The sequence below is a fragment of the Phocoena phocoena genome, chromosome 13 (assembly GCF_963924675.1).
Source record: "Phocoena phocoena chromosome 13, mPhoPho1.1, whole genome shotgun sequence".
Taxonomy (NCBI): Eukaryota; Metazoa; Chordata; class Mammalia; order Artiodactyla; family Phocoenidae; genus Phocoena; species Phocoena phocoena.
This window is the reverse complement of record NC_089231.1, coordinates 64890587-64911549: the sequence shown is the minus strand read 5'-3', so window position 1 is coordinate 64911549 and position 20963 is coordinate 64890587. Positions and strand designations below refer to the sequence as shown.

At 56.3% G+C, this 20963-nt stretch overlaps 1 protein-coding gene across 2 annotated transcripts; it reads right to left on the bottom strand.

The window, feature by feature from the left end:
- Positions 1 to 995: 995 nt before the first annotated feature.
- SLC2A11 (solute carrier family 2 member 11) lies at positions 996 to 17436 on the bottom strand. Of its 2 annotated transcripts, none has more exons than XM_065889628.1 (12): positions 17315 to 17436; positions 14073 to 14171; positions 11662 to 11822; positions 8467 to 8591; positions 6698 to 6827; positions 6033 to 6181; positions 2962 to 3149; positions 2741 to 2851; positions 2219 to 2320; positions 2058 to 2133; positions 1711 to 1838; positions 996 to 1492 (listed from the first exon to the last, which is right to left on the bottom strand). In XM_065889628.1, exons 3-12 carry the CDS (start codon positions 11787 to 11789, stop codon positions 1292 to 1294), a joined length of 1338 nt encoding a protein of 445 aa, XP_065745700.1. In that variant the 5' UTR covers positions 11790 to 11822; positions 14073 to 14171; positions 17315 to 17436; the 3' UTR covers positions 996 to 1291. The 2 variants fall into 2 exon arrangements, with proteins under 2 accessions (XP_065745700.1, XP_065745699.1); XM_065889627.1 differs by lacking the exon at positions 17315 to 17436 and adding an exon at positions 16788 to 16829 and having other exon boundaries at positions 1292 to 1492.
- Between the last annotated feature and the right edge of the window lie 3527 nt (positions 17437 to 20963).

Below are 20963 nucleotides of genomic sequence, written 5' to 3'. Positions count from 1 at the left end.
TATATCCATACAGTGGAATACTATTCAGCCATACAAAGGGATATATGCTAATACATGCAACAACACGCATGAACCTCAAAAACTTTATCTGGAGCAAAGCCAGACACAAATGCATACATGTGGTATGAAATTATATCAAATTCTGAAAAAGAAATCTGACCAATAGTGACAGAAGGCAGGTCCACGGTTGCCTAGGGCCTGGGGTCGGGCAGGGTATTGATTGCAAAGGGGCACAATGGAACTTTGGAGATGATGTGACCGGTCTACCTTGATGGTGGTGGTGGTTCATGGATATGTACACATGTCAAAACTTATCAAACGTAAACTTAATATGGATACATTTTATTGTATGTAAATTATACCTCAATAAAATCGACTTTTAGCAATCAATTCCTCAGAAAATCCTTCCCTGACCACTCCCCACTCAAACACCCCTTGGTATACACACCCTTCAGAAGCTGTATTTTCTTCCACTTCATTTCCCCAAGTTTGTTTGTTTTGTTTTGTTTTAAGATTTTTTTGATGTAGACCTTTTTTAAAGTCTTTATTGAATTTGTTACAATAGGGCTTTCCTGGTGGTGCAGTGATTAAGAATCTGCCTGCCAATGCAGGGGACACGGGTTTGAGCCCTGGTCCAGGAGGATCCCACATGCCGCAGAGCAGCTGAGCCCATGCGCCACAACTACTGAGCCTGCGCTCTAGAGCCCGTGAGCCACAACTGCTGAGCCCACATGCCACAACTACTGAAGCCCGCGCGCCTACAGCCTGTGCTCCGCAAGGAGAAGCCACCGCAATGACAAGCCCACGCACCACAATGAAGAGTAGCCCCCGCTCACCGCAGCTAGAACCGCTAGCCTGCTCGCCACAATGAAGGCCCAATGCAGCCAAAAATAAATAAATAAATACAATTTAAAAAATTTGTTACAATATTTATTCTGTTTCATGCTTTGATTTTTTGGCTGCGAGGCATGTGGGATCTTAGCTCCCCATGCAGGGATCAAACACGCACCCCCTGAATTGGAAGGCGAAGTCTTAACCACTGGACTGCCAGGGAAGTCCACCCAAGTTTGTAATTGTGTTTTTACTGGTTTCCTGTTAACTGCCTCCAGACAGGGAGCACCGAGAGGTCCCAGACCCCATCTGTCCAGCTCACCACTGATGGCTAAACACCAGGCCTGCACACAGTAGGTGCTCAACAAACACCCATTAAACAAGGGGATGCAGGGCTGGTGAATGGAGAGGGCCCGAGGGAAGAGCAGCGGCCGGCTGGGCCCCAGCCAAACCTGCTGAGCTAGAGTTCTGTGGACCGGATGACCTCCCGCCTGTCCACGCGGGGCCCTGGCTCCACCCCGGGGAAGTTGAGTCTGTGCAATTCCTCTGAGATGTCCACGAAGCTCTTGCCTCTGGTCTCAGGGAGGAAGAAGCCAGTGTAGACGGCCCCACAGACACAGACACAGAGGAAAGGAACATAGAGGAAGTGGGACAAGCCCTCCTGTGGGTTAAGAGACCCAAGATCTGGTGTGGCCCATTCAGCCCCCACATGGAAGGCCCCACCACAGGTCCTGATGAGGGACTCGACCCTCTTGGCTCAGATAAGCCCCATCCCCTTCAGTCTCACACCTCCTGGATGGAGCCCCCCCTGGGGTTCTCATGCTGACAAGGACAAAACCTACGGCAGGGCCCCCGGGAGGGAGGGGCGGGCAGGCCTACCATGATGAAGGGGAACCCCAGCCCGACTAGGAAGAGCATGGTCCACATGAGCGTCCCGCAGACCATGTAGGCAGCAGGCCGGGCCATCTGGTCAAACAGCTCTGTGGCCAGGATCCCGGTCACTCCGGCTGGAAGGAGGAGTGGGGACAGCAGGCTGCCAGCCAGGGCTCCCTGGCCGGCCTTCCCCCCACCTTGCCCCAGACAAGAAAGTGGGGCCCTTCCAGCGCTCCTCCAGCCATTCCCTCCCAGAAGCCTGTACAGTGGGGGGAGGGCACACCCAAGCATCCTTCACCCAGACATCCGTGCTCCTTCAGCCAGGCCCAAAGGCAGGAGCTCTTCCCACTCACCAGGGCCAATGCCAAAGCTGAGGATGAAGGCAAAGACGCAGGACATGGCCAGGTAGGGCATCCAGGGGAGGGAGCTCTGCGGCAGAGGGGCGGGGGTGGGGTGGTGGTGAGGGGAGGTCAGGCGGGGCCCAGCCGCCCGGCCCTCATCCACGCCCTGCTACCTGCAGGCACAGGGCCGCTGTGAAGACGCTCCCCCAGCAGGTCATCAGGCCGTACCCCACCATCAGCAGCATCCGTCGGCCCACCCTCTCGATCACCACACACTGCAAAGGAAAGGAGCCCTCACTGATTCACTGGTGTGGGCCACGGTCGCGGTCCCCTCGGTTTGCGGGCCAGCAGTGGGGAGGGGCCTCATGAGGAAGCTGGGGAGGCGGGCGCGAGAGCAATTTACCGCTTCAGTGGATTAAGACATTATTAACTTCTCAGAGGACCTCAGTCATTCAACCTCATTCAGTTTCCCCATCTCAAAATGGCGGTGGGAGTGCCCGGCAAACTAGATGCTCGATAAGTGCTTGCTAACTCGCCGTATTTTAACATAGCGACCTGAAGTGGAAGTGGCTTAGCGCTGAGGCCTGCGGTCCCCGGAGGGCCAGCACCCCAAGGATCAGCACCCCGAGGGCCAGCACCCCCAAGGGCCCGCCGCAGGGCTGGGGGATGAGGTGTCATCCCGGAGGCAGACTCACGCTGAGCAGCGCCGCCAGGAGCTCGCAGCACCCGGTCCCGATGGCGGCGTACTGGACCTTCTCCGGGGGAATCCGCGCCTGGCTGAACACTGCCGACGCATAGGCGTACACCTGCCGCGGGGGAGGGGGGGAGGGGCGAGAGGCCGAGGCGCACCGGCCCTCCCCACCGGCCCTTCCCCCTCCCCTCTCCCCCCAACCCCGGCCTGGCCCGGACTTCTCACCGCGTCGTTCCCGCACAGCTCCACGGCCCCGCCCAGCACCACCAGGCTCGCCACCTGCCTCCGCAGCGCGCGGTCCCGGAACAGCTCCCACGGGCGCCGCGCGCGCCGGCCCTGGCAGGCGGCGCGCTCCCGCTCCAACTCGGCCAGCTCCTCGGCCAGGTCCGCGGGCCCCCGCAGCCGCTGCAGCGCTGGGGGAGGGGGCAGGGCAGAGGACGCTGAGCTCCCCTCCCCCAGGCCCTCTGTGGCCCCCACAGTGAGCTGCCCACGCCCACCTCCTTTCGCCTTCCCAGGGTCCCCTTGGTCTGATGGGGATGATCAGTTCACAGCACCACGGAGCAGAAAGGGCTTTAGAAACTCGGGGTTCTGCGGGTGCATCACACAGGACACAATTGTGGCAGATCTCCACTGCAGTCTCAGTTCACCCCTCCCTGGGCCATGGGATTTGGCAGTTGCTCCCACTAAAGAGGCATGAATACATCCGCCCCTTGGTGCTGGGCTCGGCCCTGCGACTCGCTCTGGCCCGTAGAATTAGGCTGTAGGAGGGCGTGCCGCGTGTTCCAATCCAGCCTCAGGAGACCTGCTGGTTTCTATTTGGTCTTCTGTCATCATCATAAAAACTTGCGGTGGGGCTGGCCCACTGGTCCCAGGAAAAAGCAGAGATGGCCCAGCTGGGACCGTCCTAGATCAGCCAATGCCCAGCTGACCTACACCAGTGACAGAGCCTCCAGCCAGACCTAACCTTCATCAGCCAACCCGAGAACTCAGAGGCTTGGGCTAAGTAATTGCTTCCTTGGTCTGCCGCGGAGGTGCGACTGTTAGGCAGCAAGAAAAAAAACGGACTAAAAAAACCCCTGGTACGGGAGTAGGTGACGCCATAACTAGGACCTATGACATGCAGTGTTGGTTCCTAACCAGGCAGAGGACGGTGAGGAGGCTGGAAGAATGAAAGCCCGTGTAACGTGCAAGAAACAAAACAGGTCTAATGAACTTCTGGACTTGGGCAAAGAGATCTCCAAGTGTCGAAAGCATGAACTAGCTGCCTTTACCTGAGTATTCTGAGCTGATTGTAAGGAAAATGAGCTCAGAGGGAACACAATTTAATCCAACTTAACTTATTTCAGAGCTTGCTAGGTTAGTTAAATAAAAAAGAAAAAGAAATCTGTTTTTCATCTCTAGCTTCTCCATCTAGCAGAGTCCTAAGTTAAATCACAGCCTGAGAGCAAAGACTAAATCCAGAGCAAGGCCAGTGAGCCCTGGGCTGAGGGTAAAGATCAAATCAAGGGTATGGCTTCCTGCAGTGACTCATGGACCCTCTGGGCTGGAAAAACGGGCATTACAGAGGCTTAAGGGTATTGGTCCTCCGCAGCTCAACATGCCCTAGATTCCAGTAATTAGGTTGCAAGAGAGAAGCATGTCTCGACAAGAATTGTGGGTGTGGCTTTCTGGCACATAAATCAAATGCACAGAAAGTTCACATCATTTTTGGGGAAAGTTGTATTGACAGAAGCTCTGCCGGCCTGGATGAAAAGACACCAAGACGGTTTGAAATGTAAAGACTTCTGTGCCCCAGTTTTCTATAGGTACATTTTCCAGGGCCCTCTTCAGGTGTCAAGGAAGGTGATAGAAAAGGAAGGTGATAATGTCAGGAGGCTCAAAGTCTGATCTTAAATCTACCCCGAACAGCTGAAGAGTCTTGACTAAGTCCCTGTCTTCCTTTAGGCATTTCTGATCTGTACCACGAGGGTGCCGAAGAAAATGATCCCTAAGGCCCTTTCTAGTCCTGAGTCTATGATTCTATATGTAACAGCCTGGACTCCACTGAATAACATAATCGCTGTTTAACACTGAATTGTCTTGTGCGGTCATATTACAGTTAAATGACTCCAAAGTGCCACCGTCACACCCAGATTCTCAGTGGCCTGGGGAGCCCCTCCCTGGGGGCAGAGCCAGGGCTTCATGCAGGAGCACTCTCCATCCCAGGGCAGGGGAACCTGGCACCGTTTTCCCAGGGGCACTCAGCATTGCTGTGGATCGGCAACTGCTTTCTGCCTCCTTGCCGCCTCTTTTTTGAAAAACATTTTTTCACCAGTCTGCTGAGTGCGCGCGAGGCGGAAGACTTCTGTTTATCTCCTGGGTCTTTGGCTCAAGAAAAGGCATATATAGACTTGACATGATCTTAAGACCCTGGACTTCAAGCCTGATGCCATGATTGGGTGAGACTTGGTGGGGGTGGGGGGTGTTTCCGGATAGCACTGAGCAGGGCAGGGACATGAATAATAACTGTGGCCACCATGGCAAGCTGGGAAGAATACATTAGTGGGCCCTGGTCTTCGCCCCTTGCCACATGAGTGGAGCTGCCATGGATTTTCCCATCTCTGGACTTCGGGTTCAGTGACGTGACTCTCCTTTGGCTAATGGGAGGTTAGTGGGCAGGAAGGGACCAAAGGTTTGGAAAGTGCTTGTGCAGTTGGATCTGCCTTCCGGGCTAGTCTGTCAGCACCAAGAGTGCGAGGAGCAGCGTGTGCAACAGAGCTGAACTGCTCCAGCCCAGACCAGCCTCAACCGGCCAGCCCCAGCTGACCCCTCACCATGAGCCAGCCCGACTGAGACCAGCAGGGTCGTGCAAACAGCCCAGCAAGTAAATGATAGAAGACGCAGTGAAGGATTGCGTGCTTTAAGCCAGAGATTTGGGGGTTGTTCCTTCGGCCTCATTATCGTGGCCATAGCTAACAGGGAAGACCATCAGCCCAGCTGGCATTGGGCCCTTGAGGTCTTACTCAGTGTTTCTTCATCTTGCATGTCAGGCAGGGGGCAGGTGGCGCTCCTTCTCTGCACCACCCTGGGGGTTCCCAGGTGGCAGGGGCTGGGTCTGTTCCATCCCACTGCCTTGGCGCTTAGGACAGCCCCTTGATAAAGAGCTCTGAAGGGATGGATGGATCATGAAATTGAGGCACAAAGAGAGGGATAGCTTTTCCTGAATAAATGCGACCCAGGAAATAAGGACCCACATGCTCTGGCCAGATGTGCCCCATGGTCAAGGGTGGTCTGGGGGCCCAAGGTCAGGGACTCACCTGCCAGACAGGCCTCGGAGTCTCCACGGTCAATGAGGAGGTAGCGTGGGCTCTCGGGGAGCAGGGGCAGGGAGGCCAGCTGGAGCACCCCAGGCACCAGGCAGCTGGCCAGCAGAAGGGGCCAGGCCTGCGGGCCACCCAGGAGCTCCCTGGGGAGACAGAGGAGAGGCTGGGCCAGGTGCCTCCTTGTCAGAGCTCTGTCCCCTACCGGCCAACCTGAGGGCAGAGGGTCTGCATTACCCTGTGCCTCTTCCCAACCAGCTCTGGGTCTGGACACCCAGGTAGGGACCCACGATAGGACAGGGTCATAGCCCCACCTCATCCCTGGCAACTCCTCTCCCCAGGGCTCTTCCCAGGGCACAGGGCTCTGCCCTCACCTCCCTTTTCTGGGATAAACAAGACATGCTCCCTTTAAAAGCCCAGACCTGCACCCTCTCCTCTTTGCTCCCTGATCTGGAGAGGCGAGAAGAGGGTGACTCACACCAAGTGTGTCTGACTGACACCACACTGGCCAGATACACATGGACAGGGTTTCAATGCCTTCATACAAGGAAGCAACGCCTTAATCCACTTGGGGGGGTAGGGGACAAATTTAGGTGAAGAAGGGCTTTCCCTGGCATCCCCCTAACCTCTCAGTGCACATGGGGTGGGGGGGCGGCACTTACCTGAGTCCAACAACCTGACCCATCACGATCCCCAGGGCAGTGAAGATGGCTGAGGTCATGGCCACAGCCCCTCGGAGCTCCTTGGGTGCGCTCTCCCCCAGGTACATGGGCTGGACGTTCATGCTCACACCTGGACATGAGCACAGCAACCGTCAGCCACAGGCTGGACTCCCGCAACGCTTGGGCCCGCCTCTCCCCCCCACCCCCGCCCGCCCCCGCCACCAGCCCATCATCTACAGGCACTGAGTGCTGCTCCCTCAGCCCAAGCGCTCTGCGGGGTTCCTCCCCACCTGATATAGGGCCAGCAGGACTCCAGTCAACTCCCAGGACTTCTGAGAGAGAAGCCCCGTCACCGGGAGGAGTGTGAGGGGCTCAGAGGGAGCAGATGCCCACCAGCGGCCCCGGCTCTCACCTCTCACGTCAACTACTACTGCATGTTCTCCCCCATCTTGGCTTCCCTGGGGACGCACCTCGCACCTAGGCAGCCAGTGGGAAAATGGAACTGGATGGCGCCCCCACTGCCCACCCCAGAGGGTGACAGCCGGCAGAAACTAGGAGGCCGCAGTACTGGGGCACCGTCCACCTGGGAACACGTCAGGGAATGCTGCTCCATCCCTCCCTGACGTGGGATCAGGAAACAGCCCTCAACAAGGTCCTGCCTCTCTCTGAGCACTGGGTGGGGGGAGCTGGGAGGAAGGGGGGTGCACCGATTGCCAGAAGCTGTCCCACGGAGGTACACCCACTCTTCCTACAGACAATTAGGGAGGGATTCCTTCTGTGCCAGGTACTCAGGGCACAAAGTTTGACCTGGTCCCTCTTCCCTGAAATGTGGGCTGTTCTGAGTGACTCACTTCTAAGTAGACTGTGGCAAAACTGATGGTGTATGACTTCTGAGATTAGGCCATAAAATGCACTGGGACTGTGTCCTTGCGCACACACGTGGGCTCCCTCTCTCCCATCACTTCCTCTGGAGGAAACCAGCCGCCATGCTGTGAGAACACTCAAGCAGCCCTACAGGGAGACCCATAAGCTGAGGAGCCCAGGCCTCCTGCAAACAGCACACGAGGGCGCCATCTCAGAAGCAGGTCCTCCAGCCCCAGCCAAACCTCAGGTGACTGCAGCCCTGCCTGACAGCTTGATCACAGCCTCCTGAGAGGCCCCAAGCCAGGACCACCCAGCTAAGACACTCCTGGTTCCTAACCCAGAGAAACCAAGAGTTAATAAATGTTGCTGGTGTTAAGCCACTAACTTGTGGAGTACTTTGTTTCACAGGAATAGATAACTAACTAATAAAGACATCAGCACCTGGCTGTATAAACAGTAGGAGTCAGGGGGGATTGTTGATGGGCACCCCTAAAAGCCCAGGTGGACATGCTCAAAATTCTGCTCCCTCCCGTGACAAGCCCCAGAGCCTGAGGGGTCCCTAACAGGCTACTCTACTTCTGTAGGGAAGATCAGAGAGCCCATCCTAGATGCCTTTTCATCTTGACTGCCAGGAAGCTCCCAGCTTAGAGGACTTCTGTTGGTTTAAGTTTCGGGATGTTTGCCCTCCCATCCCTTACAACTTTTCCATTTTTCTAGATCCACTTTAAGTACCTAGTTATATGACCCTTTTAAGATAAATCATATCTAATCATTCTGCAAAAAAAAAAAAAAAAAATAATGGTGGGCATGAAAGGGAAACAAATCAATGAATGAAGGGAATAAAGAGGATACAGGAAAGAGTAGGAACAGAGGCAGGAGGGGATCCCCACACACACACACTGTACCTGCGCTGACGCCCACGAGCAGCCGTCCCAGCATGATCATCTCAAAGGAGCCTGCTCTGCGGCTGAAGCCAAACAGGGTCGCTGCGGCCACCACGAAGATGTTATTCACCAGCAGGGACTTCTTCCTTGGGGAAGCCAAAACACAGGCGAGAGAGGTGGGTTCAGTCCTGAGGACCACCCCTGGGGACCCTTCTCTGAAGCTGCAGCCAGCCCTGATCAGACCTGTGTGTGCATGAGGGGACTGAGTCAGGAGTGTAAGCTACATGAACAGAAAAGACGCTGGCCACTGTAGCTGGGGTCACTTGTGGGATGCCCCCAGGGGCCTACTCCCACTCCCCTCCTCCAATATGCCCCACATTACGCTCCTTGCTGCCTCCGCCACGGCTTGAAGTGACAGAACTCGTATGGCTTTATCCCTACAGATTGAGCATTGCTCTCCTCAAACTCCTCTGTAAAGCGAAGGGCCTAACATCTGATTTCTCAGCCTCAAGGAAACCCTGGGGAGGAAGAATAGGGGCTTCCGGAGTGAGGGAGGGGACACCTGGGGAGCCAAGTGCATTGCAGAGTCCCTGTTCAGAGCCTTCACGATGGCTGGGTGGTCTCTGCCAGGCTGGTTCAACGGGACAGACGGCAAAACAGGAAGGGGCACTGGGCATGTCAGCAGCTCCACACGATGAGGCGTCAGCTCTGGGCTCCTGGCACCGCGCTCAGAGGCGCCGTCATGCAGGTCACCCAAGAGAGGCCACAGGAGGTCATATGGCTCATGTACTGACAAGGAAATGAGCCACAGGAAGCCGCTGGCTTGCTCCAAACCAACAGCACAGGGGTGAAAGATGGGCCAAAGCTCAGATCCCCCGGCCTACAGAATGGAGAATGACGGTGGATTATAACTTGATCCTGTGGTAACTCCAGCTGTGACTTATAAGCCACATGCGGCTTCCTCACTGGTATAAGTTAATACAGTACTTCCAAGACTCTCCTGGCGGCCCAGTAGTTAAGACTCCACGCTTCCAATGCAGGGGGCCCGGGTTCAATCCCTGGTCGGGGAAGTTCTGCTAGGCCAATGCCGCGCAGTGCAGCCAAAAACAAAGAAACGACAAAACACAGTACGTCCATTGTAGCTATTTATCTGGCGAATGCATTCTGCTGCATTTCAATGCACAGACGACAGCAGAAGCACTTTACTTCCACCTGGCAGGGAGAGTACTGCACCTTTACCGACCTCCTTAGGGACATGGCAGCTCTCCAGCTCTGGGCCACACCTGCTCCATGGGGAGCTGCCCGCCTCAGGCATCTTGCTGGCCCGCTGCTTTGATGACTTTATGCTGAAAGGACCTGGGGAAGAGGAAGCGGCAAGTGCACCCGACGTCATGGTAACGTACGAGCATGACAGAGTGGGAGCCGCCACACCAGTGGAGTTCCTGACGTCCGAGGGCACATTTCCTCCAAAGTACGGGATGGCTTGCTGCCCTTCCTCTAAGAAGGGTGGACAAATCTCAGATGGCTTCTTTCTACTTCGGAGGCAGCCTGTCCCACAGTGAGTGTCGTGATCTGATACCTACACTGGGTGATTTGCAAACCTGGAAGCTGTGAGTGGAGTATGCCCTAGTGGGTCCAAACCAGCTGCCAGAGGCTCCGCCCCTCGACCCTCTAGACCTGGGAGATTGTGGTACTCAAAGTGCCCCCAAGGGGAATCACAGTGCAAGACCTAGGATTTTGGAGTAAAGCCACTACTTCAGTGAATTACTACCCCCTTAATCGGAAATAACTCCTGGCTGGTCACTAGGCCCTAGTGGAGAATAAACACCAGAATGGGGTGTTTGGCTATTGTTTTAGCCAGCTGAGTCCTGGTTTTCTGTTACTTGCCGTTGATACTTCTGCTAAACACACAAACATGTTATCTGTGCAATTTTGCTTCCAACAAAGGAGGTTACATCAGTGGAAGTGGAAGGATGGGTGCCCATGGAACTCAGTATCGTGTTAGGAACCCCGTCATTCAGAAGTAGATGACCTCAGAGGGTGAGAACCTGCCGAAGGACCCACACCATCAGGACTGCCCTGCTCACTCAAGCATGAAGATTGGGGTCACCCCGATGGGCAAACAGCCTCAGGCCGGTGGAAGTGCTGACACAAGACAGGAGCAGAAAACCTGAGGATGGACGTTCCCAAGGCAGGTTTTGGAGTGACCAGCTCCAAAACCCAGGAGCAGACCCTCTACCTATGTTCCCATGTTCTGGATCATACGCTTTAAACTAAATTCACCCACTAGTTTCCTTTTCTTTGATTAGTTTCCCCTACACTTTCTTCTTTCTTCTTCCCATGAGGTGTCTTGAGGGCAGTTAAGTTTACCATTAAGTGTGTGGTGTGCAGAATATCAACACGTTAATGGCAGGGCTGGCAGATTGGTTGTCACGTGGAAACTCTGCACTCAGGGAGGACACTTCTGTTGTGCCGTCCCTGGTGGCTGTGACGAGGCAGTGCCCTGAGTGGTCTCAGGAAGGACTGAACCAACTAACGTTGAAGAGGGGCACACGGGGAGCTGAATATATGGGTGAAAGGTGTTGACACGTGCTGGGTGGCCAGCCAAGGGGGAGACCATGAGAGCCGCTTGTTTTCCCACCCGGCCTTGCTTCTCTCCTGCTGTCTCACGGCGACCCAAGGTGGGCCAGGAACAACCCGTCTCCCTTGATTCTGAGAGCGAGTGAAGATGCTGGAGGTGGAACAAGGCTGGAGCTGGTGCGCTGAAGGCATCTCCCAGGAGGAAAGCCCAGGCTAGGGTGGCCTTGCAACCTGCCCTCCCCAGGCCTGGCTTTTGACCACTTCCTTTTGTCCTATGAGCTGCCCCAGTATCCTTTGCGTTATCACAGTTTTCCATTCAGTCTGTCAGAGTCTGTCTGTCTTGTTTGCGACCCAAGATCTGCATCAGTTGGATACAAAGGGGGGCACTGGGGAGAAAACACCTGTTCACAGTCAGACAACGTGTGTTGTATTGGCAGCCACGGGTCCTCCCTCCCTCCCAGCATGGGACTCTTCCCTCTGCCACATCTGCTGGGAAACGTGAGTCACCCAGTGAAACTGCAGGCAGAGCGGGAGGCTGGTGAGGAGTTGACTCAGGCCTGGGCCTGCCGGGCATCCTGCCCACACCCGGGGTGCCCCTCATTGAAGGGCATTTGGGGGTCCGCGGGAAGCACTTACCTCCCCAGTGTGATGGCCAAGGGGCCAGCAAGCAGCGCTCCCAGAAGGCCCCCCACGGGGTGCAGAGACACGATGAGGGACCACACAAGCGGGACCAGATGGTCGGGCAGCGGCCGGCCAGTTCGCATCCGCCACGTCTCATTGGTGAATTCTTGAATGTGCTGTGGACAGAGATGCCAGTCAGCCCCCCGGGGGCGGGGGCTCCCTCCCCACAACAGGCCTTCTCCCCACAGGCCCTGCCTCTGCAGAGCAGGCAAGTCTCCCCAGCAATCCTAGTCCCTTCGGGGCAGGACCGAACTCACCCAACTGCAGGGCACTGTGCCGTCTCTTTCAAACACAGTGTCTCCTGGAGCTCAGAGCTGGCCAGTCTCTATGTGCCCCTCTGAGTCCACTATCAGCACCCCTCCCCCACTTTTGGCCTGGGAAGCCACCTGCATGGGCCACAGGAGCAGGCTCCCTTGATGACCAGCTTTCTGATGGACTTGGCCATCAGTGAGCATCAGCAGAGGTGGCAGGAGCGGTGTTTGTCCCCAGGGCTCCTTCACTGGGGGCACCTCAGGATTGCCCCAACGCCTGACCAAAAGACCCAGATACCCTCCCCTTGGTCAGAGGTGAATGTCAGTGTCTGGCCGGTCTTAGTCCTCCCAACAGGACGTGAGGGAGGACGTGAGGATGACCAGGGGGTGTAGGTGAGCAGGCCAGCTCAGGGTAATGGCTGTTAGCCTGGTGCCTGCCAGGTCCCTCTGGGGGAAGGACCTGTCTGGGGGAGCTGGGACCAGGGCCAGCCTCCCCTGACCTTGGCTTGAAATCCTCAAGGGTGACCATTCAAGGGGGTAGGGGAAGCCTCAGAAGCCAAGGAAGTCTCATTTGCAGGAGCCAGTGATGGCCCATGGGAAGCAAGGCCTGAGAGTGTCCTGCTGTGGGCAGATCCCTCTCCAGCCTGCAAGTTTGCACTGAAGTGGACACTCGCATGCTTGTTGAATAAACAAATAAAAAAGCGAATGGAGCTCAGACCCCCCCTTTCTAAACCCTTCATTTCATCCTCTTTTAAGGGACTGGGCAGCTATAGTTGTTTCTGCCCAGAATGTACTCCCATCCCCAACTTCTAAGCACCCACATGCTTTGAGGGAAATTCTTTCCCCTTGACAATTACACCCCCTACACGGTTGGTCACCTGACCCAGGCCTGGCCAATCAAAGTGCTCCACCCTCCTGACCACATGATTGGTCTAGTGGGCATATGATCCAAACCAGCCAATCAGAGGGCATGTGATCCAAACCAGCCAATCAAATTCTTCCCCAGCCTTTCTGCTGGAACTAACAGGGAGGACTTCTGTTTGGGGGTTCCCAGTCCAGGACAGGAAGTGAGTCTGGTGACAGCTGCTCTCTTGCACTGGGTGAAGGATGATGCCCTGCAGGGATAGGAGAGCCCCAGTTCCATCCTGGGACCTGTTTCCTGCAGCCCCACCTCCTTCACAGCTATGTGACAGGACACTTGCCCTTCTCACTTAGGTGGGATAGAGGTGGCTTCTATCAAAGGGGCCGAGAGATTCAGCCTTTCCACAGGCATTTACTGAACGTCGGCACAGACCAGGACAGAGTCAGGTGCTGGGGACTCAAAGATGACTTGGACACTGAGAGGAGACCAGCAGGAGGCTGAGACCAAGGGCTGGGGAGGGAGGGTGACTCCAGCTGTGGGGGCTGCTAAAGGACGGCTTCAGGGAGGTGATGGCATTTGGGTGGCTCTTGAAGGCCTTCTTGCAGGTGGGGCAGAGAGGGCTTCCCATCAGAAGGAGTCTTCAAGGAAGGGCTGGGTGCATTTGGGGAACTGCGTTTAACCTGCTTTGATAGCGGAGTTGGGGGAACGAAGGTGGAAGACAGGTGGACAGGTTCTGATCCCAGGAGGCCTTGGACTTCAGATGGATGAGTCTGTCCTTATTCCTGTAGGCACTGGGGAGCCACAGAATGTTTCTGGGCAGGGGAGTGGTTTGATCAAACTTGAGAGGATCTAGAAGGGGGAGGTCAGAGGCAGGGAGGCCAGTGATGCAGGCAGGAGAGACGGGGTCTGAACTGGGATTGTGGAAGAGACCCGAGGAGAAATGGCTGGAAGCCAGAGGCAGTTAGGAAGGACTTGGTGTCCAAGAGGGAGGAAAGAGGCAGGGCGGACCCCAGTCACTGGGTGGATGGTGGAGTCATCTACTGATATCAGGGACTCAGGAGAACTTGCCAGTTTCAGGGGAGGATGCAGAGCTGGGTTTGAAATCGCAGGGCCTGTGGGGCATCGCAGTGGAGGTGGACACGTGGGAGAAAGCGCCACCAAGTGGATGCTGGCCTGAAGATCTGCTGCGGGCAGCTGCTGGCCCTGGCCCAGCACCCACTGGGATGGTGACGGTGCGCATGGAGGGTACATACCAAAGTCGGGGCATTGATGATGGAGAGGTTGTAGCCAAATTGAAAAGTCCCACCAATGCCAGCCGCACAGATGGTCAGGAGCAGGACCCTGCCCTGGAACTGAGGAGAGAGGAGAGGACACAGAGTGCCTGATTACAGCCTCCACCAATCTCAGCACTGCAATCTATCTGAACCAGGCAATGATGGCTCCACTTTGCAGACGAAGAAGCTGAGGCAGAGAGGAGTTGCCTAGTTAATATGGCTGGCAGGTAGCAGAGGCACCCTAGCCTTCTGCTCTGAGTCCAGGATCTCACTGCCCCTTCACCCCTGACAGCATTTTCCTGAGATGGACAGCCATTCCGGGCCCTCCTTGCCGGGCTGCCCCTGGGCATGCCTGCTGTGGCTCAGGGGACAATGCCTTGAGCTGGGGCCCCACAGGTGTGAAGCTCTGCCTCTGGCAGGACAGGAGTCCCTGAGCTACAGTGACTCGCTACAGTGACTCGCCCCAGTGAAACTCTCTCAATAGAGTGGCTGGGCCTCCCTCTCTTCCCTCCCAGCCTGTTCTGCCAGGAGGCTAAGAGGAGGGGCCACACGGACCTACATGTGTGGGGGCCTGGGGGGGCACATGGAGCAGCAGAGAGCAGCCTGGGTCGCAGTGCCAGCTCTGCCCTTCCTCCCTCATCTTCTCTGAGTGGCTTCCTCGCTGGCCCTGGTGATGATAATGGCTACCTTCAGGCTGGGGGACAGCCAATGCATGTGTGCACTACACACACCTGGCACAACAAAGCGCAGCTTTTCACCCTCATGCAGCACCCTTAGAGATGGAGGGAGAACTCCCCAAGGCACCCAGCTCAGCGCCCTGATGCCCCATCATTAGATTGGTATCTTTTTCGGGGGATTCAGTCTTGTTTATAATTTATCTCTTATAATTTTTAATTACAAAATAACCTGCTCGTTAAATTTTTTGAAAATCCAGTGTACGCTAACAGTTCTCCACTCTCCCAAAGAGCAGTGAACTGCTTCCCTCAGATATTTTCTGAGACATTCACAAAGTGGTTAACTATACAAAAATCAAATTGTTGATCTTTTCCTAGTAACTCTATACTACCTTTCTTGCTCGGGCAAATTGTCCCTCAAATATAAAGCACTGTGTCATATTTATTATTTTTTTAATACTTAAATACAAGTTTCAAGTCAGAAGGATGTTTGGCTAAAGGCTTCCTGAAGAATTTCCAGAACCTGAAGACTACTTACTCATTCATCAGTCAAATACCAAGTGCCTGTCCCAGCCAGGAACTGAGCTGGGAGGCACATACAGTGGGGCGGGGGTGTGGGGTGGAGAACGACAGACCTGCTTTCACTGTATTGTGAGAACCTGGCCTGGGGGTGGGGAGGTAGAGGAAGAGGCTCTGAGGGCAGGTTCCTGCCAGAGATCTTGCCACAGGTCTGCAGGCAGGTCTATGACAGGCACCCTGGCTGCCCGCAAGTTCCTACAAGGTCTAAGTAACTTCCTCCCAAGCATGAAGCCATAGGGGGAAGCCAGGTGAGAACCCAGGAGTCCCGTCTCAGTCTCACTGGAGTCACTGGAAGCACCCTGCTGGGTTGCCCGGAGGTGAGAGTTCCACTAAGAGAGCAGATCTGCAGGAAGCAGCAAGTCACGCACTGCCTGATGAGAACTGAGCCCATGTGGCAGGGGTGCCGGCAGGTCTCCAAGACAGCATAAATTACTTCATTCCATTAGATCGTGCAGGGAGATTGCCTAGTCCTCTGACTGGTCATGAAAAGCATTCAGACATTAGCTATGGTGGTGATTATTAAGTCAGTGAATAAAGATTTCTTGCCTCCCTACTGTGGGCAATAAATCTACTGTTCTACGTGCTGGGGATATAGTAGGGAACAAAAGAGACGAAATCCGTGACTATTTCAGCGGGGGAAGACAAGCACTAACAAATAAACAAGGAAAATACATAGTAAGTCAGCTGTGCGACGTAGACAGAAAGCAGGCGAAGGGGAGAGGGGCGTGTCTGGAAAAGGTGGTCAGGAAATACGCCATGAGAAGGGGCCTCCGCACAAAGACTTGAAGGAGGTGAGGGGAAGCGCCATGCAGGTCAGCGCCGGTTGGCGGGGTAAACCCTGAGGCGGGGTGGTCAGCGTTATAGGCTTGCTCTTCCCGCTGCCCCGCCCCCTCGGTGCAGCAGGGCGGGAGGACGGAGTTTAGAACCAGCGTGGAGGAGATGAAGGTTGGGGAGAGAAGTGAAGGTGGGAAACAGGCCCAGGACGGGATGAGGCGGCCAGGACTGCAGTGCCCAGGGGCTGCTGCTGCTGGGGGCGTGTCCGGCCCATACGAGGACCAGAGGGATGCTAGCCTGGGAAGCGGCCGGTGCGCACTGCGCCCCAGCCCAACACTGCGCGTGAACACCTGCTCTTGTTCGTCTGGGCCGAGCACCTAGCTCCACTGTGCACACTCAGATACTTCTGTACACTGGACGCGTTCGTTGAGCCTTCCCAAGTGCACGCCAGTCCGCAATCCCTCATCCGATAAGCCTGGGCCGGCAGGTCTCGGAATTCAGACGTTTGCGAAAATCGGATCGGCGTGGAAGAGGGAGGCGCATGCGTAGTGGGCATTTGCGAAGACTCGCTCAAAGCTTACCTTAGCCAGAGCGCGCGGCCAAGACACGTGCGCAGGCGCACAGGGCGTAAAGGGTGTGGGGGGCTGGGGTCCCGCGAGCGGGTCACCTGAGTCCGAGGCTGTAACGGCGGCTCGTGTTCATCCTCCATCCCTCCCTTTCTGCAGCTCTGAAGGTGAAAAGCCACTGACTCCTTACTCGGCCGAGCCTGTGGCCCATCTCCGCAGACCGGAAGGGGGCTCAGGTCCGAAGTCACCACGGCCAGCCCCTGCATCCGCCTTCGCATGTCGTGGCCGGCGGCTCTGATCAGCGCGCTCCAGACTCGCACGAAATCCCGGCCCTGGCCCCTAGTCCCCTCGTCTCCTCCCCCGCTGCCGCCTCCGGAGTGACTCTCAGCCCGTCACTGCTGCGCTCCCCTTTGGACCTCCGCCGCCGCCCCTTCCGGCCCCTCTGCCCGGCCTCCTCTCACCCCAATCAGGCGCCCCTGCCCGCCTGCGGGAGGCCCCTGTCCCCAGGCACTATGAGGGCCGAGCCCTTGATTCTGCACAGGCATCCCCGCTCTCCTCCAGTACAGGTGTCCCCGCCCTTTCCCCCCAGGGGAGGGACAGGATTAGGAGAGCCAAAAGGCAGACCCACAAGTCTGGAGAGCTCTCATCCGTCCGTCCTGGCAGAGCCAGTGACTTGGAACGCGGGTGGGAGACCCAGTCTCGGGTTGCAGCCCGGGGATCCATTCCGTGAGAGGCCAGCCCGGCCTATGCGACAAGATTAGTCCGACCCAGTGGACCTTGCGAGATGAGGAACCACCGGGTCCACTGGGCTGGATTAATCTTTTATTTCTCAGGGTTTCTCAGGTCCTTCATGAATCCAGGAGTTGGATTAAGGCCAAATCGAAACCAGTTGCCAAAGATGCTATTTTTGGTCATAGAAACATAGACCTGAAAGTGACCCTAGGAAGTCATCTGAGCAAAGACTGTGATAGGACATACACCAGAAGGGATACTGTTTTATTTTTGCTGCCCTGAACTTGTAAAAGTTTCTTAAAAACATCATGCATTTTTTAAGGAAAAATATCAATACAATAAATAAAATATTAGCAGTTGCTAAGTGCATGCCTTTCTGCATCTCTGCATCTATTGACATGATCCACTGCTGTGATAATACCCTCTTCACTCCCTCCCCGCCGCCCCCCCTCCATGGACATCTCGCTGGAGTCAGCCCCCCAATGCGTGGGCTCCCCAGCCACTAATTATTATCCTTAAGCAAGGGAGCTTGAGGTTTCTCTTTGGCAAACATTAATCAGGAGTTTAACCTTGAGTGTGTGACAGTCAAGGTTGTGAGTGTTTGTGGCTGCCCAGTGCTGATGGCTAATCCTCTCAACGTCCCTGAGACTCCACAAGGTGGAGTCTGTGTCCGCAGCACCCCTGCAGCCCTGCTAGAAGTCGGGGCTGGGCTTTCAGATCTCCAAGTCCAGTGCAGACCCTACGGGATGGGGCTGTCAAACCACGCCTGAGTCAGGGGAGCATGGAAAGACAACCCCCACGCGTGCCGACTCCTCCTCCGGGGAGCTTCCCGCGTGGATTCCCACCCAGTCTCGGATTCCCACCCAGTCTTGGTTTCCCTGGTGAGAAGGCAGAGGTGGGGGTGTTATCAAATCTTGGCTCCCTGTCCACTGATGCCGAATAGAAATAAGGAGACAGAGTTTGGAGGAAATAGAACAGTAGCTTTATTCCTTTTGCCAGGCAAGAGGGGAAGACAGTAGGCTAGTGCCTCAAGAACTGTGTCCCCCTCCTTGGGGAATCGGAGAAGATTTTATATGTGGGGCTCGCAGTCCCGGGTATATGATAAGGATCAAAAGTAGTGAAGGTCTTGCATTTCTTTTCTTCTGCAAATTCATGGCCAAAGCTGGCATCAGGCGGCTCAGCAACCAGGTCTGGTGTCCCTGAAGTTATCGGCTGGTGACCTTCTTTCTGAAATGAAGAGTGCTACAAGGGAGTGTAGGGGGAGAAGAAATGCCAGGTGCAAAGGGTAATTTGTACGGAGTCAGAGAGTAATCAGCTTTGTGAAGGACAAGTCTAGCTACAAGTGTTTGTTAGTAGTAATAGCTAAAGAATAACCAAGATTACTTAACTCTTTCAGGCCTGTTTATATTGTTTCCCCAGCCTGTTCATTGTTTCCTTATTTTCCTTGTTTATCAGAAAATTCTCATGTCTATTTTTCCTGCAACAGGGTCAAGGGAGGAGGGGTGGCCTGCTTTCAGTCACCAGTGCTCAGGAGCTCCGGGAAGGAGGCCAACGTGGGTGGTGACGCCCCTCCCCCGCCATGGGAGCCACGACCCACGCTCCCTCCTACACTCCAGAGCCTGTCACTCTGCAGACGGGGAAACTGAGGCCCAGAGCTGGCGGCGAGGGGGGAGTAGGGGGATCCACCCCGGCACTCAGCGGGAGGCAGGGAACACAGCGGCTCGCACCGAAGGTAATCGATACCGCAAAGCTGGCTGGAGGGCTCCACGGGGTCTGCGCTCCACCGAGCCCCCGGCTGCTCCTACCCCCGCAGAAGCGGCGAGGCCGCCTCGTCGACCCGAGCCCGCTCCAGAAGGTGCCTCCACTGTTACCCGGGCCCGGGGACTCCGCTGACCCACGGATTAGGCCTCCAGACCCCATTTAGCCCTCCCAAGCCGCCCCCGCCAGTTACTGCCGGGATCCGTCCCCGCTGCCGAGACCGGCTCCGGCCGCGAGGGGGCGACAAAGCCCGCGCTTCGGGAGTTGGCGCGGCGGGTCGTCAGACCTCTCGGGGCTCCGCGGTGGCAGGGAAACCAAGAGGCCTGAGCCAGGGCCCCGCCAGGTGCGGGGAACTCCAGGGGGAGCTGCCCCCACGGCCCCTGGGCGCCGAGTCCTGGCCGATCCCGGGCGTCCCCTGTTCCACGAGCCCCAGGTGATTTCGTTTCCTTAGTCCTGCGCACCCAGACCGCGCCCCGCCGGGGGCCGGGGAGAGAGGGGGGTAGGGCCTTGGTCGGGAGTTCGGCGGTCTGACACCCAGCCCACCCTGCCTCTGCCTCGCTGTGTGCCTCCCCTCTCTGCTCCATGAAGGGTGGGACAGGAGTCTGGATGGTGGCCTAACCCCTGGAGCCTGGGCTCAGGCTGGCCCCGATGGTCCCTGGTCTCTCCTTCAGCCCATCAGCTGGGCATCCATCACCGGGTGGGTGGTGGGTGGACTGACCTGCTTTGACCCGACTGCCTCCCCTCTGACCTCAGCGTCCTCATCTGTCAGCTGTGCTTTCCAGGAAGGGCTGGGGAGTGGTTCAAGGCCTTCCCTGTTCCTCCCACTTGGACTGGCAACTCTACTCTACACCAGGAGCCTCCCAAGGAGGCACTGGCTGGAGTTCAGAGGCCAGCTGACCTTGGGCACCAGGCTGTCAGGGTGGGCAGTGAGCCATCACCAAGCACAGCAGGCCGGCCACAGGCCTGGCTGCAGCTGATACCAATGGGGTACCTGCAGTCCCAACATGTACTTCCTCTCTCCAGGCTCCATTTGCTCACCTGTAAAATGGGGACATCATGACGACTGACCTGCCCCCTGCACAGGCGCTGCACCCTCAGGCCCCAGGTGTGTCTGCTGACTGCCTGCACTGAGCATCCTAAGGGCAGGTACTGTGCCCTCTCTTGATCTCCAGACAGACCCTGCCTGTGGGTAGGTGAACATGAGGGGCTGCAGCCTGACTGAGTGTGGAGGGCAAGGCCTAGGGGCAGCCCCTGCAGGCTCTACCCCAAATCTAGCTTCTCCCTCCTCCTCAGAGCTGGCATCCACTCCAGTTCTGGGTCACATTTCCAACTTAACGATTCAAAACTAAGAAAGAAAGAAGAAACCCCAAGCAACAACCAGCCGAGCAGCCCCTCCTGGCCACCCTTTGATATTTGAGGACTGAACAGTGGAGCTGATTGCGGACAGGAGATTTAAAGCCATCTTAATTAGAAGCAAAGAATGTCCTCGGGGTTGGCTGTTCTAAAAATACAGCTGTGCCCACATCTGGAGGGGAAGGGTGGGAGGCGGGGGGTGGGGATGGCGGTTAGACAGAGTCTGAAGTGCTGACGCCTGCATTCCCTGGTGGGGGAGGCCCCCTCCCAGCAGGGCCCATGATGGGGGAAGAGGGGAGGACACCAAAGTGGTGGCCTGTCCCCTGTGGCTGGGCCACCTGGTGCAGGTTTGGGATGGAGCTGAACAGGCAGCCCACCCCTTCCTGGGCCCACCCTCACCCCTTCCCCATGCCCTCCCCACACCCCAGCCTCAG